Here is a 15,918-nt window from a genome sequence, read left to right as displayed (position 1 = left end):
TCCCAAATAAACAAAATTCTAATGGTATGCTGTTCCAATAAATACAAGTCCCTCTTGTATAAATAAAAGTGATAAAAATAAATTAAAACTTTACCCTGGCTGTGGTCTTGAGAGATTAAGTCTTCCAGAATGTTGTTTGCCTTCTCTGCTGTCCTCCATTCAGGAATGATTTCCTGCATTGAATTCCTGTGTCAGGAATATTAGCTAAGAGTGGCATTGTACCTTTAGCTTAGATGATGGTTTTCTGGGAGCTTAGAGAACTCAGAGTCAGTGATTCTTCCTTTTATAGCTGAGAGCTGATCTCTTGACGTGATGGTTGACTCTCTCAGATTTTAAAAAGCCCTTTTATACCCTTGATGACCGATTAGTTTCTTACAATAGGATTGGTCCTATGTTGTCAAAACCATCAGATTTAAATTTAATTGGGTTTTGGTATCTAGGTCCTGGTTTAAATTGGCTAAATTCAAAAACCTGTTGTCTTGGTAAAGATGCTGCTTTGCCTGCTAACAGAATGGCCTTTTGATACACTGTTTCAATTTCACAAATTCTACATCTGATTTTTGTTTTAATCCCCAAGGCCAAAAAACACACCATTTTTTAAAGGAGCCATGCACCCTTCCCCCTATCATTTTAGAAACATCAAATACTCTCCCCAACTTCGCAACACTCTTCCCCCAAAGGGAAAAAATGAACCATCATGATGAAAAGATGGCTTTTTCTTCTCCTCTGAGCCTTAACACAACTAGATCTGCAGGTCATTAATCTGGAGTTCCACATTTCATACTAATTTTATATACATTGAGCACTACCATTTTTATCTTATACACATTCTTCTTTTAAACTCGCGATAACTCATCCGCAATAACATCTTCATGACCCATAACATGTACAATCTGTAAATTAAATGCTTGTAACATTAAACTCCAATGCAAGTCTGGTGCTGTTGTTTTTAAATCTTTCCAAAAATATCAACGGGTTGTGATCAGTGTACACATCATCTCTGACACATTGTTTTCAACATAAACATTAAAATGTTGTAGGGCCAGTACCAAATGCAATAGCTCTTCCAATGGTTGAATATTTTCTCTCGTGACGATTGAGTATCTTTGAAAAATAACCGATTGGCCTTTTAATTCCATAATCATCCTCCTGTGACAACACAGCCCCAATCCTTATATCGCTAGTACAATGCCGACCTTAAAGGGTTTCAAGAAATTTGGCTAAGTTAAAAGTAGTGCGGTGATTAACACTGCTTTTAAATTGTCCAGTGCCTCCTGACATTGTTCTGTCCACTGAAATTTTGTGATTCTTCAACAAATCCGTCAGCAGTGCTACCACGCTATTAAAGTTTGGTATAAATGCCTGGTAGCATCCGGTCAATCTCAAATCACAGTACCTCTTTCTTCAAGGAAGGTCTTAGAAATTCCTCGTTGGCTTTTGGCTTTTGTCTTCACTTTCCTCCAAGTCATATATCCATGTCCGATGAAATCCTATGAGCGTCACTTCCGCCTTTGCGAATTCTGTTTTTCCCAAATTTCTGACCAACTTCACCTTCCATAGTCTCTCCAAAAGCTCTGCCAAATGCGCCATGTGATCTTTCCATGAGTTGCTAACGATCACTAAGTCAGCTGTGTAAATAGCAAAGTCGGTCAATCCTGCCGCAACTCTGTTCACAGGCCTTTGAAATATGGCTGATGCCTTCTTTATTCCGAAGGGCATTAATTGAAATTGATGCAGCTCATTTGGGGTTAAAAAAGCAGACATTTAACTTTGCACCGTCCGACAAATGTACTTGCCAGTACCATGAAGTAAATCTAACATTTTTCATACCTTGGAATTGGGTATGAGTTTTCTAAAAATCTGCACAGAATTGTTGAGTACCATCGGGTTTGGTAACTAACATGTCAAACTCCACTTGCTTTGGCCATCTTCGTGATGTCTTCTTGGAGCATTGCTTCAGTTCCTTCTGTAGTTGTGTTGCTTTGAGAGGATTAAGCCTGTAGGGGTGTTGTTTTATTGGAACTTCATGTACTATAGTATTTGTCCTCCCCACTGTATTTCAATGTATGCCCATGTAGTGCTGCAACAAGTCTTTCAATGCAGATCTGTGTACCTGAGACAGATACCTTATACCCTATCCCATTCTTTCAGGACTTCCTCATTATTCAGTTTATTCTGAGGCACATCAAAATCCAAGTCACCTGAATTTGATTCCTCACTGAGAGACTGCAACTAATGTGTTTTTCTAGCTCTCTTTCCCTATCATAGGAAGGTTTTAGCCATTTCACGTGATGTACCTGATAATTTATTTTCCTGTCTGGCATCGTTACCAGATAATTCACCTGACTTAACTTCTTCTCCATCTGATAAGGACCACTATATCTTGCTGAGAAGGGATCTCCTATCACTATTAACAGCACCAGTACTTTATCCCTATGGGCAAATGTATGAATTTTAGATTTCTTATCTGCTTCTTGCTTGATTAGATGCTGTGCCACCGTCAAATATAGCCTAGCTAATTCCCCTACTCTGTTTAATCTTACTCTCACCTCAGATACATTATCTATCAGTGAGATCTCTGACTTCAGATCTATTAACTTTTCCTTAAATTAATTTTAAAGGCACTCTTACTTCACGTCCAATTATCAATTTAACTGGAGTAAAATGAGTTGATTCATTTGGGTCATTTCGAATAGCACACAATATAAATGGGATGCCTTTATCCCAACCATTTGGGTAAGCCTGGCAATAAACCCTCAGCACAGTCTTTGGCATGTGATGCCAGCTTTCCAATGCTGTCTTTGATTCAGGATAGTATGCACTTGATTTAAAGTGTTGGGTCCTAAACTATCCATGACCACCTTAAATAATTTGGCAGTAAAATTGGACCTTTGGTCTTATTAAATGTCCCTGGGTAGTCCATAATGGGTAAAGAAAGCAGGTAACTCCTCCACTACCACTTTTTGCCTTGACATTCTGTGATGGAATTGCCTCTAGAAATCTGGTAGATACATCCATTATGGTTAGCAAATACTGGTTCCCACTTTTGGTTTTAAGGAGGAGACCTAAACAATCAATCATAACCCACATGAGAGGTTCTTCAAATACAGGAATTGGCATTAAAGGAGCTGGTTTTATTACTGCCTGTGGTTTTCCTTCTGTCTGACAGGCATGGCAGGTACAGCAAAATTCAACCTTGTCTTTATGTAATCCAGGCCCATAGAAATGCTTCTGTATCTTCCTCACTCGTGGATGACCTCTTACAGGTAATTTGTGTGCTACCCATAATATTTTCTGTCTGTCTGCTACCGGCAACACAATCTCTGGTGAACTACCGCCCATTTCTCCTCTGCACTGACCTGCCAAGATTTCCACTTTCCCCTTAGGATTTTGTCCTTAATGTAAAAACAATCTGGAGTACATGCTGATTCCTTTTCCATGTAGACTTTATTCTAGAAATATTTTATTGTCTGATCTTTTTGTTGTAACTCCATTAATCTTTCAGAATGAAACCCCTCTGCTGATCCTTTACTTGCTTAGGTTTGGCTTTACCATTTTGTCAAACAGGGTGTCAGCTAACTGGACCTCCAGTCCGTCTTTCTCTGGCTTTTCCTTCTTGCGTTAACTTATAACTGTGGAATCTGGTTACCACACAGTCCAGAAAAATTCCAGAGCATTTTTCCTTTAACTCTTTAGTTTCCTGGATTGTTTTTGGCTTCTCCATTGCAATAGGCATCACTCCCACCCTGGATCCGGTTAGGTTGTTTCCAAGAACAAACTGTATTCCTGGAATAGACATTATTTCAATACTTTCTCCATCACTTGATTGGACTTTCCAGCCTCATCTTACATAGGGAAATGCCACATCTCTGTCCATTTATTCCACAGATTTATCACACTCTCACGTAACATTTCAGAAGTAGTGCAAATACTTTGATCTTTTACTATTAGATACTGACCAGCTCCCACATCTCTCAATATTTAACTACTTTACTTTCTCCCCGTGTTCTTCCTAAGTAAACCTTACCCACAGAAGTGAAACCTTTGAAGAGATTGGGCACTAGCTTACTATCCAGCCGATGATTGGACTGTGCTTTCGCCAGAAGCCCCTCGACTTTTCTTGGGATTTCTTTCACTACCTCAACTAATCCCATTGTTCTAGCTTCTTTTGCGACATTTTTTTCCCCATGGCCTGCATTAAATCACCATCAGTGTGATTTTGTGTCTCCTTCTAAGACAATGGAAACACATGATGCTTTTCTTTTTTTTTAAACTCTCTTTCTTTGGTTTCTTTTTTAACATATGGTAAACTGTTCCCAGTGTGATCTACATTTTGATTTCGTTGAAGAATCTCCCGTTTTCCCAATTTTTATCCCTCATGGAATGAAATTGCTGTTGGAAACGAGATTTTGATTTATAGGCTAATGCACATTTATCTACTATCTCTTCAGTTCTTCTTGATTTTCTACTTTGTGTTCCTCAGCAGGAGTTCTTATCATTTCTGGAAGTGAGTTTTTGAACTCCTCCATCAAAATAATCTGTCTAAGATCCTCATATGTCATTTCTATCTTTAATGCTCTCACCCATCTATCAAAGTTGCTATGTTTAATTCTTTTAAACTCAGCATAAGTCTGACCTGGTTCCTTTTTTGGATTTCTGAAACATTGTCTATGTATTTCTGGTATCAATTCATAGGCACTCAAAATAGCCTGCTTTACCACTTCATAGTCTCTTGACACCACCTCTGACAGTGCTGCAAACACTTCACTGGCCCTACCTACCAACTTGGTCTGAATGAACATTACCCATACAATCTCTGGCCAGTTTATCTAGGTAGTCAGTTTCCCAAAGGAAATGAAAAAGGCACCTGCATCTTTTTCATTGAATTTTGGTAATGTTCTGAGATATTTGTATATATCCCTACCAGGTCTTTGGCTATGATGGGTTTGCCCATTATCACACTTCTCACGAAGTCTGTCTTCAACTTTTATTTCCAGACTTTTAAATTGATTTTCTTGTTTAATTTGCAACTTCCAAATTTTAAACTCTTGTATTCCCTTGCTTTTTCTCTTTTTTCCTCCTTTTTCTCTCTTTTACCCTTCTCTCTCTTTCCCTTTCTTCTGTCTGTTTTTTCCCCTTTCTTCTCATGCTTTTTTCCTTTTTTCCTCTTTGTGTTTGTCTTTGCTGTGCTAATGTCTATAATTCAAACCATTTTAGTTGCCTTTCTTCTCCCTTTTTTCTTTCTAAGTCCAATTGCCTAATTTTCAATTTAATTTTTTCTAAATTCACTGCACTTGCCTGTCTCTCTTTTATACCTAAATGGTTGACCAACTCTGTTATAGTTTCAGCTTTCCTCTAATCCTTAGTTAAACCCAAATCTAGCCTGTTTGCAAAGTCTAAAAGTATATCCTTCGGTCTTGCTGAATTTTCTTGGCAAATTTGGGAAGCATCCTCGAACACCAGAACTCCTCCAGCAATGTTAACAGCTATTCCCCTCACTTTTTTGATTTATCAACCACAAGGAACTGAAATTAAACAGATTTTCCACTTCTCACCTAAGTTTTATTTTTAAGATCTAGAACCCTAATCCCAAAATCTGTTTGTCTGCTGGGACCTTTTGTGCAGCAAATCTGTCCAAATCCTTTCAGTTCCTGTACACGAACTGGCCAGATCCTGGACTTGAGCTCCCAATTTGTTATGAAGGGAGAGGTCAACCCACCCACCTCTGATAACTAAAGCTGAAACATGCAGAGAAGCTCGCCTCACCTCGTAATCTGTAAAAGGAACTGTGAAAAATGGTATAACCTATCTCTCACTCCAATTATAAAGGACCGGTTAAATGAAATAAATCCTTGATACTCACTCTTTATAATCAACAAGTAACAATTTGTTTATATAACTGTAACAGTAAACAAATTAACAGAACTACCTACAAACCAAACAATTCCCCCTTAACTACTAACTATTCCTAAATAAATAAAATTCAGATGGTATGCTGTTGCAATCAATACAAGTCCTTCTTATATAAACCAAAGTAAATAGAAAAATAAATTAAAACCTAGTCTCTCAAGATCATAGCCAGGATAAGTCTTCTGGAATGTGTTTGCCTTCTCCACTGTCTTGCAGTCAGGAATGATTTCCTCCATTGAATTCTTGAGTCAGGAATATTATCTAAGAGTGCCACTGTACCTTTACTTCGAATGATGGTTTTCTAGGACCTTGGAGAATTCTGAGAGCGCCATTGATTCTTTATTTTACAGCTGAGAGCTTTTCTCTTGACAGATGACACACCAATTTTCAAATGCCCTGTTCTTTTATACCCTATTAGATGAAATATTAATTTCTTAGACTAGTATTGGCACTAGGTTGTCATAAATTTAAATTGGGTTTTGATACCTAGGGCCTGGTTTAAATTAATTGGCTAAATTCAAAAATCTGTTGTCTTGGTGAAGCATGTTCACTGTGTTATCTCGGATTCTCCAGCATCGGCAGTTCCTCCTGACTTGGTGAAGTGCTGCTTTGCCTGCCTTTTGATAGAATGTTTTGGTTTCAAGAACTCTCTGTGCATCTGCTGTTGCCAAGCCCAAAAAAACAGAACCTCTTAAAGGGACTCTGAACTCTTCCTCCCTATCATTTTGCGAACATCAAATACTCCACTCAACTTTGCGACAAAGAGGCACTAGATTCTTCTAAATACACAGCATTGGGTTCACAGACCATTAAATGCACATTTCATCTTTTTTAATTCTGGCGCTGCAAGCAAGGCAAGTTTTATAGCCAATGCCTAGTTGCCTTTGAGCAGGTGACAATGAGCCACTTTCATGAACCACTGCAGTCCCTTTGAGAGTGGTCCTTTTACTCCTATTAGATAGGGAGTTCCCAGATTTTGATCTAATTGGGATGAAGGATCAGCAGTATGTTTCTAAGTCATGGAAGGGAAATTGACAGTCCTGGTAATTTCATGTGTCTCCTGTCCTTGCCTATGTGGTATCTGTCACTGCATTGCAAGAAGCTGCTGTGCGTTGTGTCGATGCTGGTGAGAGGACCAACTATTTCAGATCGTTGAGCGGGTTCTTGTCAATTATGATAACTTATTGTCATCAAAGTTGCCATCGTACTTTGAACTTTTTTATTTATTCATGGGATGTCGGCATCCTTGGATCGGATAGCATTTATAACCTGTCCCGAATTGAGGGCAGTTAACAGTCAGCGTATTATGTCACACATAGGCTAGACTGGGTAAGGGATGCTTATTTCTTTCCCTAAAGTTGGTGAATTAGGTTAGGGCTTGGACTTTGACGCACGTCCCTAGAGCATTGCCTGGTTTTCTTGGTTTCTAGGCCTAGTCACATCCCTATGCCTCCCCTAAATTGTTGTTGCTGCGGCGCTTCTCCATTACACTCCTCACTTGTGCCTTGTTTTTAAAAAAAGTCTTTTGACAAGTCTGGAGGTGAGTCATTTGCTGTGGAATATATAGTCGCCGTGATAGCATTTAAATGTCTAATTTAGTTAAGTTTCTGGCCAATAGTAATCTCCAGGTTACTGTTAGTGAGGGATTTGATGATGCCACTGCTATGGACATCGCAGAAATGTGACACTCTGTTGAAATGGACATTGTTTAGCAGTGATGAGCTTGTCATTATCATGATTGAATGTTCTTAATATTGCATAAATTGTTTCATATTGGAGGAGTTCTGAGTGAAGATGAATACTGCAAAACTTTGACCGCACAGTCCTACTTCAGATAGAGGGAAGTTACAGTGGCGTCGATTAAATCATATCTTGATGTATTTTTGGGAAAGGGAGTTGGTGTTGATAGGTCAATAATTTGTTTTCTCCAGGCATTTGAATTGTATGTTACCTTTCCATCTCGAGAGGAGCTGGCCTTTAACCCTGACTATAAATGGAAGACATTGAGCTTTGACTTTTATCTTTGACAAGTTACTGTTCTGCAACCCAAAAATAAACTTTGGAGAATGTTTTGGGTAGTCTTGCTGGTGTGTTTTACATTGCCCAATGCTGATTTTGCTATTTTCATAATTTTATCAGCTTGTCTTTCTTGATACTACAATGTTTTTGTGATTCACTACAGTTCTATCTCCGCTTGGGTTTTTCATAAAAATATAGATAATTACAGTGCAGAAGGAGACCATTTGCTCATCTTATCTGAGGCACCCTTTCCTAAGAACTCATTCCATTTCCCTGCTCTTTTACCATAGTTGTACAATTTCTTTGTTTTTGGCTATCAATATAGTTCTCTTTGGACTTACAATTGAATTTGCCTCAACACATTCTCAGGTAATGCATTCCAAATTCTAACCTTTAGTTGCAAAAAAAAAGTTCTTCATGTCAACTTGCTTTTGCTGTTCACTTTAAGTGGGGTCCTGGTGCTTGACTCTCTCAACATTGAATCTGGTTTCTGTGTTAAATCCACATCTCCTCTAAAGGTTTTATTTTAAGAAGACTGAACCACCCTGATTCCTGAAATCATTCATGTAAATTTTTTTATTCTGCTTAACCAGACGTTCCTCCTAAAGTGAGAATTGGTTACGGTATTCCACTTGTGTCGAAGCTAGTATTTTATGAAGGATTATTATAATTAACTTATTTGTGTACTTGTGACAATTTTCGGATCCTGAATACCTTGTTGACTTCATTTTCAGTCTCCCCTGCCAATTTCACTGATATGTACACTTTTACCACCAAATACCGCTTGTTAGCTTCATCTTTAAAATTGTACTGTCCATCTTGCTTAAAATGCATCATTTTGCACTTCACTACATTAAATTTCACATGCTGGTGTCCACTAATTCCACCAGCTTGTCTGTATCCTGTTGTCATTAACAGGCGCCCTCAGTCTACTTTTTCTCCCAAGTTTTGTGTCATCTGCAAATTTTGAAGTTGTGCCTTATATACCCCAGCTGAGATCATTTATATGTTATCAAGACATTTATATGTTATTAATGACTTGGATGAGGGGATTGAAGGATGGGTCAGCAGGTTTGCAGATGACACGAAGGTTGGAGGTGTTGTTGACAGTATAGAGGCTTTTGTAGGCTGCAGCGGGACATTGACAGGATGCAGAGATGGACTGAGAGGTGGCAGATGGAGTTCAACCTGGATAAATGCGAGGTGATGCATTTTGGAAGGTCGAATTTGAAAGCTGAGTACACGATTAAGGATAGGATTCTTGGCAGTGTGGAGGAACAGAGGGATCTTGGTGTGCAGATACATAGATCCCTTAAAATGGCCATCCAAGTGGACAGGGTTGTTAAGAAAGCATATGGTGTTTTGGATTTCATTAGCAGGGGGATTGAGTTTAAGAGTCGTGAGATCTTGTTGCAGCTCTATAAAACTTTGGTTAGACCGCACTTGGAATACTGCGTCCAGTTCTGGTCACCCTATTATAGGAAAGATGTGGATGGTTTGGAGAGGGTTCAGAAGAGGTTTACCAGGATGCTGCCTGGACTGGAGGACTTATCTTATGAAGAGAGGTTGACTGAGCTCGGACTTTTTTCATTGGAGAAATGGAGGAGGAGAGGGGACCTAATTGAGATATACAAGATAATGAGAGAAATAGATAGAGTTGATAGCCAGAGACTATTTCCCAGGGCAGAAATGGCTAACACGAGGGGTCATAGTTTTAAGCTGGTTGGAGGAAAGTATAGACAGGATGTCAGAGGCGGGTTCTTTACGCAGAGAGTTGTGAGAGCATGGAATGCGTTGCCAGCAGCAGTTGTGGAAGCAAGGTCATTGGGGTCATTTAAGAGACTGCTGGACATGCATATGGTCACAGAAATTTGAGGGTGCATACATGAGGATCAATGGTCAGCACAACATTGTGGGCTGAAGGGCCTGTTCTGTGCTGTACTGTTCTATGTTCTATGTTCTATGTTCTGTGTTCTAAGAAAAACAGTGCTCCTCGTAGTGAAACTTTCAGAGCCTTGTTGTGTACCCAGTCTGAAAACAAGTGTTTACCACCGTTATTTCATCCCATGGGCTCCAGTTTTGTTGGCAGTTCTATTATATGGCACTACTTAAAATGTTTGCCTAAAATTTTTTAACAGAAAAATATTGAAGGAACAAATAATTGACAAACTTGTACACCTAGTACGGTACATGTATCCAAATATACACCAAAGAAGCTGTGAACATTAGTGAATAATACTTTATCCTTGGTTGAGCTACACTTTTAACCAGGTTGTTGCTTCCAAACGTTAAGGTGAATGGTATTAACTGATTGTCTTGAGCGTACGCTTAAAAATTTGAGAATTTCAAATGATATTTTCTGTGTAAATAGATATGAAATCTATAATTTACTTACCAACAATATTTAATTCTGTGCTGGAAGCTTGTGAACATTTGACTTAATGTTTACTGTTTTTTTTCAACATGGTGACCATTAAAAACTATTTAGTCGTCTGAGCCAGAAACAAGCCAGAACAGGAGATCCAAACCGCACTTCTTTGATCAACTCTTTTTTAGGTGATACAGTTGTTTTAAAACTAGACCTGATATTTTTCTTGTGTTTTGTGCAGGGTTAGCCAACAGAGTAAAACAAATCGTATGATAGCAGATAATCTTGCCATTTGTTTTTGGCCTACCTTCCTGAGACCAGATGGCCTTACCAATGCTACAGTGAATCAGTCTGCAATTGAGACGTTTATTCAGCAGTATCAGTTCCTCTTTTACGATGGAGAAATTGTAGAAACAGCCACTCCTCCTGAGGAGCCTTGCACAGGTCAGTTGGTAGAACCATTGTTACCATTACCATCGTTGCCACCACCGCCAACATCTCAGCAGTTCCAATCGCAGATCCAGACAGATCAACTTGATATCATATGAGCAAAATAGCGAGACATGTCATTATAAACTGAGTATCTGACAGTCCAGTTGCTAAAGTTTGGAAGACCTCAAGCTGTTACTCATTTGCAAACTGTAGTAGCAACATTGCTTTAAGATCAATCTAGCATTCCTTTCTTCACTTACCAAAGGAGACAGTTGTAAGTGTAGATATTAATGGAATTTCTAAAATGATTGTGTATAAAACAAACTGGCTGCAATAAATACATTCCACTTGCTGCATGAAAGAAAAACATTCTTGACAGTTTCTGTGGATTTTTTTTGTGGTTGTTTTCTTCACAAAACTTTTGACAGTTGTGAATAACAGAGTTTATGTATACACTAAATTGTACAAAATGAAGTCAAATATATTTCTCAGCCAACAATATAATATAAAAATATTCCAACTGGATTTGACCTTTTATTTGTGCTGTTTGGGGAGTCCTTGTGTTTGTGTCTTACATATTTGTGTGGGTGGGTAGATGGAAATGCTGTCATTAGCAGCCTCCCAACATTTGCACTGCTTCTGAAAATGTAGTTTTAAGAAAAAATGCTAGGTGTACTGTAAAGGACTTGATGTCTACTGCACCTTCTGTTTACTGGTAATAGAACTGTGGTGATTCTTTTTGTTATCAGAAGAATCACTTATTTTAATGACTAACAGCACAATAAGGATCAGTTCAAGAGAGAAAACTGAGCTTAAAAATTACCATCATTTTATCCTGTATGTCTTATTGCATTTGTTTCGTTTAAAGGATAAAATGTAGACTTTTATAGTATCCTTAATTGTTGGAAAATAATGCATGTGTTAAATTCATGGTTGGCCTTGTACCTTCTCCTAATGCATTTTTAGAAATAATTTTCCTCTTTTGGAATGAAAGGGGAAAATATTGGGTGTATAGAAAAGTCATTTTTCATATGAGATTGTAAATCTTTCCATAATCCTTCAATTATTATGGCTTTCACATGTTGTGTTTGCAATAAAGAATGGTGTATTAAATAGCTACAAGTACTGCTTGTTTCTGTTAACTCATTTTAATGTGACCCTTACAAGTAACCTGTTATGACTTATATATTGCTAACATAGCAATAAATATTTTGGGTATTGGGAATTACACACAGTTCATGTATAATTTTGTAAAGCTTGTATTCCTGTTACTTCCTGTGGTATTTTGTACTAAAATTTATTTAGAATATTATTTTAGCTTACATTGTTCCAATTACATGTATGTAACAACTTGTTTAAAAAATACACTTTTCTCAAATTGGTACCCATTTTGCTGTAAAATGATTCCGCTTTAAGTAGAAGATTTGTTAATTTGAATAAGTGCTGTACGTTTTCCTGAAAGTTAATGTAAAATAAATTGGTGAGCTGGATGGAATGTAATCAGTATTTGGTGGGGAAACTGGCTGTGTGAATAGCATTGATTCTACTCTAGTTCTGAAACAGTCAATTAATGTTTGCAACTATTTGCAGATATTATCAGAACATTATTATTTTCAGAAAGTTGTTAATCATTTGAAACACATTCTGCTGCTAGTATATGTTTTGTGTAGGTTTGGGTGCTAGTTAACTATGAAAACAACTCAATTTGCTCAGTGTTGTTATTCACCTCAGTGGAACTGACATGAAACTCTTAAGATTTTGACATCAGCTACAATGTATTATAGTAAATAAATCATTTGAGAAGCAAATCTTAAGAGTTTGTACTCCACTTTCCTTAATAAAATCCTTTTTCTATGAACTGTGGCCCTGCTGATATTGACATTTTTTTTACACACTGCACATTCTTAATAAAACATCTAAATAACACCAAAAAGCATATATGTTGCAGGGAACATTTAACATTCTGAACCAAAAATAGACTTTATTTCTTGATAGATTTTCCAAGTAATAGATCTACCTATTGTAGAACTCCCTATGCTGGTTAAAACTTGCTGGTCTTGAAGAGTTTGAATGAAAACAGAAGGGCCACTGGACCCGAAACGTTAACTCTGTTTTCTCCTTCACAGATGCTGCCAGACCTGCTGAGCTTTTCCATCAACTTTGTTTTTGTTCCTGATTTACAGCATCTGCAGTTCTTATGGTTTTTTGAAGAGTTTGAATCCTGTATTGAGCTAGGTACTGACTATAACTGTAACAACCTACATGCAATTCTTAAAACAAGAGGCATCTACAATTCACTTTTGAAAAACAGAAATTTAGACTTTTAAATGTTTATTTTAGGACTTTAAAAATACGATATCAAATAGCACAGGCATCTTTGTATCCTGAGTAGGAATAGAAAATGTGGTCCTTAAAAAGTGAATTAATTGTGAAATTAGTGCCATGGTACTTCTGGAATTGACCATTCCAATGCACGCCTGGCCAGCCCCCCTCATTATACCATTTGTCAACTTGCAGTCACGGAAAACATGATGCTGTGTAGGGTACAGGCAGAAAATCATTAGGCATCACTCCAGTTTCCCCGCACTCCACCCCACCATTATGTAATCGAGTAATGCCTTGATTTTAAAGTTCCAATCCACGTTTTCAAATCCCTCCAATGTCTCACCCTTCCATGAGGTCAGAACTTAGATAGCATTACGATATATTCCTACAGGTTTATTTGAAATCACAAGCTTTCGGAGCATAACCCCTTCATCAGGTGAAGTGAGAGAGAAGCACACAGGTGCAGAATTTATAGGCAGGGAGATCAATGGGGAGAGAAATCAAAAGGCTGTACAAAGTAGAGTGTTGACAGGCTGAAAAAGAGGTCTTGATCGAGTGTCAGACGGTGTGAGTAAAGTGTCAACAGCTAAATAACAAGCAAGGGAGGACCTATAATCTGATCAAATGAGGCAGAGGTAATTACAAAAAATTAAAAACAGTGGCACTGGAGACAAACCAAAGGACAGGAATAATATGATAGCTATAAAGTCGCATGCTCAGGCTCTAACCAGAGTAATAAGTAATCCTAAACTACGAATTTACTTAAGGTTGAGAGATCATAATTTTATCAAGGTGATCCAACAGATTTTAGATAAAGGTGTGGTGAATCAAGATGTGGTGGGCCTGAAAGAAAGAACCAAGGCATCGTCTTTGTTAGACTAAAGGCAGAAGAGATTAACTATGAAGAAGACTGGTAATGCAAGGCAGGGGCTTGTGGTACAATAATAGTGTCCCTAACTTTCGGATCAGTCCACGTGAGCTCTGGAGTGAGTCGTGACTGAACAAGTTGCTTTAAAAAAAGGTCATGATGGATATTATATGTAGGTTGCTGTTTTGTTTGGAATCTATATTTGGCAGCTTAAAACGTGAAACATAGGTAAAAGAACAGATGTTGCATCTCCAGTGGGAAAGTGTCATGGACACAGAAGGGGTTTTGGAGGTGATTGAAGAGCAGACCATAGAGTCCTGTCAGAATGCCAAAATAATGTGACAGAATCCTATGAGATAGCTGTACTAATCCTGTTTTGGCTGTTTCAACGCTCCAATTTGAATAGCTCCATTATTGATGGAGCTCTGAAATTCAAAATTCTGGTCTTTGCTTCTTGTTTAAGTTGTTTGTTCAAACTTGTGTCTTTGACTATGCCTTCGGACATGTTTCCTAAAATGGTATTATTTGGCTGAGAGGCATTTTTTTCTTTTTGATAACTCTCCAGTGAAGATCCTTGGCGTTTTCTTGCCATGTTGAAGATTTCCTATTTCAATACTGATTAAGTGGACAGCAGTGGTGTGTAATGTAACCACAGCTCTGTCCTATAAAGTGGTAGTACCATTTGTGAAATTGATAAATTTTGATGTGAAAGTTAATTTACAAGTATTCTGTGAACAGAAGAATCTTTAAAGTTGGACAATATTTATTAAGTTGAAACAATTATTTTCTGAACTAAGTGTAACTTCATATTCCTTAGTTTTTTCACAGTCCATAAGGAAAAACTGCATTCAGAAAAAAAATGGAGCTGAAATATTTTAGCATGGTCATACATTACAACAATGAATTTGCTGCAAAACATTAAAAATTGTGAGGTTAATACTATTACTTGCGTCCCAATAGCCACCCACTACTAAGTGCTGTGTTCTGGCCATGGTGACAATGCCTCGGAGTTGCAGCCAAAGCAAAAACCCACAGCACCATGGGACACTCAGCTATAATGATTGGGGAGATAAAGGCAGTTAGGGATTGTGAAGACTCAATTTTTAGGTGAACAGAGGCGTTCCTGCAGTGTTCTAGTGACAACAAGATGGTGTGATGTCTCCCTGGTCCTGCAGGTCACTGAGTGGCTGCAGGACATTTTGGGGAGGGAAGGTGAACTAGCCAGCGGTTGTGGTACACGTTAGTGCTGGTGACACAAGTAAGAGGAGAGAAGAGGTCTTGAAGGCTGAATTTAGGGAGGTAGGAGCCAGATTAACAGCCAGGACCTCACTGTACCACACGCTGGTGAGGCTAGTAATTGCCAGATTAGGCAGTTGAATATGTGGCCGGGGGATTGGTGAAAGAGGGAAGGCTTCAGATTTCTAAATAACTGGGACCATTTCTGGGAGCGTGGAACCTGTTCAAGAGGGATTGTCGTCACTCAAGCAGCCACAGGACCAATATTCTTGCGGGTGGTTATGCTAGCACTGTTGGGTGGACTTTAAAGTATTTTGGCAGGGGGATGGAAACGTAAGGGGAGTCTCTGAATTAGCTAGAGCGGGTGAGGGCTTAAGGAAAAAGAGAATCAAGATAGTAAATTAAAAGCAAGAAGCAGATGAGTTGTGTGGCACTCGGATGAGTCAAAACCAGTTAGTGACAGAAAAAGAGACTTTAAAAACAGATGTTCTTCTGGTGTACTGTTAAGATTCAAAAAGAAGGTATAAAAAAGGAGGAGTTCATAGAATATATCTTTGATAGGTTTCGTTTAATACTATTCAAGGAAACTATAAGGGAGCAAGCTGTGTAATGAGACAGGAATGATTAATATCCTCTTAGTGATGGATCCTCTCAGAAAGAGTGATCACTGTATGGTTGAATTTAAAATACAGGTGGAGGCTGAGCAGGTAAAATCCAATACCAGAGTCTTGTGCTTAAACAAAGGAAACTACAATGGGAT

General features: G+C 38.2%; 1 protein-coding gene across 3 annotated transcripts in view; it reads left to right on the top strand.

Annotated features, from left to right (window-relative positions):
* arhgap5 (Rho GTPase activating protein 5) overlaps positions 1-11,842 on the top strand; it is an 82,327-nt gene extending 70,485 nt beyond the window's left edge. For all 3 annotated transcript variants that reach the window (XM_048537223.1, XM_048537220.2, XM_048537221.1), the window contains exon 7: positions 10,539-11,842. In XM_048537223.1, the coding sequence (XP_048393180.1) occupies positions 10,539-10,845 (307 nt within the window). In that variant the 3' untranslated portion in view covers positions 10,846-11,842. The remainder of the gene's footprint in view (positions 1-10,538) is intronic.
* Positions 11,843-15,918: the final 4,076 nt, after the last annotated feature.

This window comes from Stegostoma tigrinum, chromosome 10 (genome assembly GCF_030684315.1).
Source record: "Stegostoma tigrinum isolate sSteTig4 chromosome 10, sSteTig4.hap1, whole genome shotgun sequence".
Classification (NCBI taxonomy): domain Eukaryota; kingdom Metazoa; phylum Chordata; class Chondrichthyes; order Orectolobiformes; family Stegostomatidae; genus Stegostoma; species Stegostoma tigrinum.
This window is presented reverse-complemented; position numbering and strand designations above follow the sequence as displayed.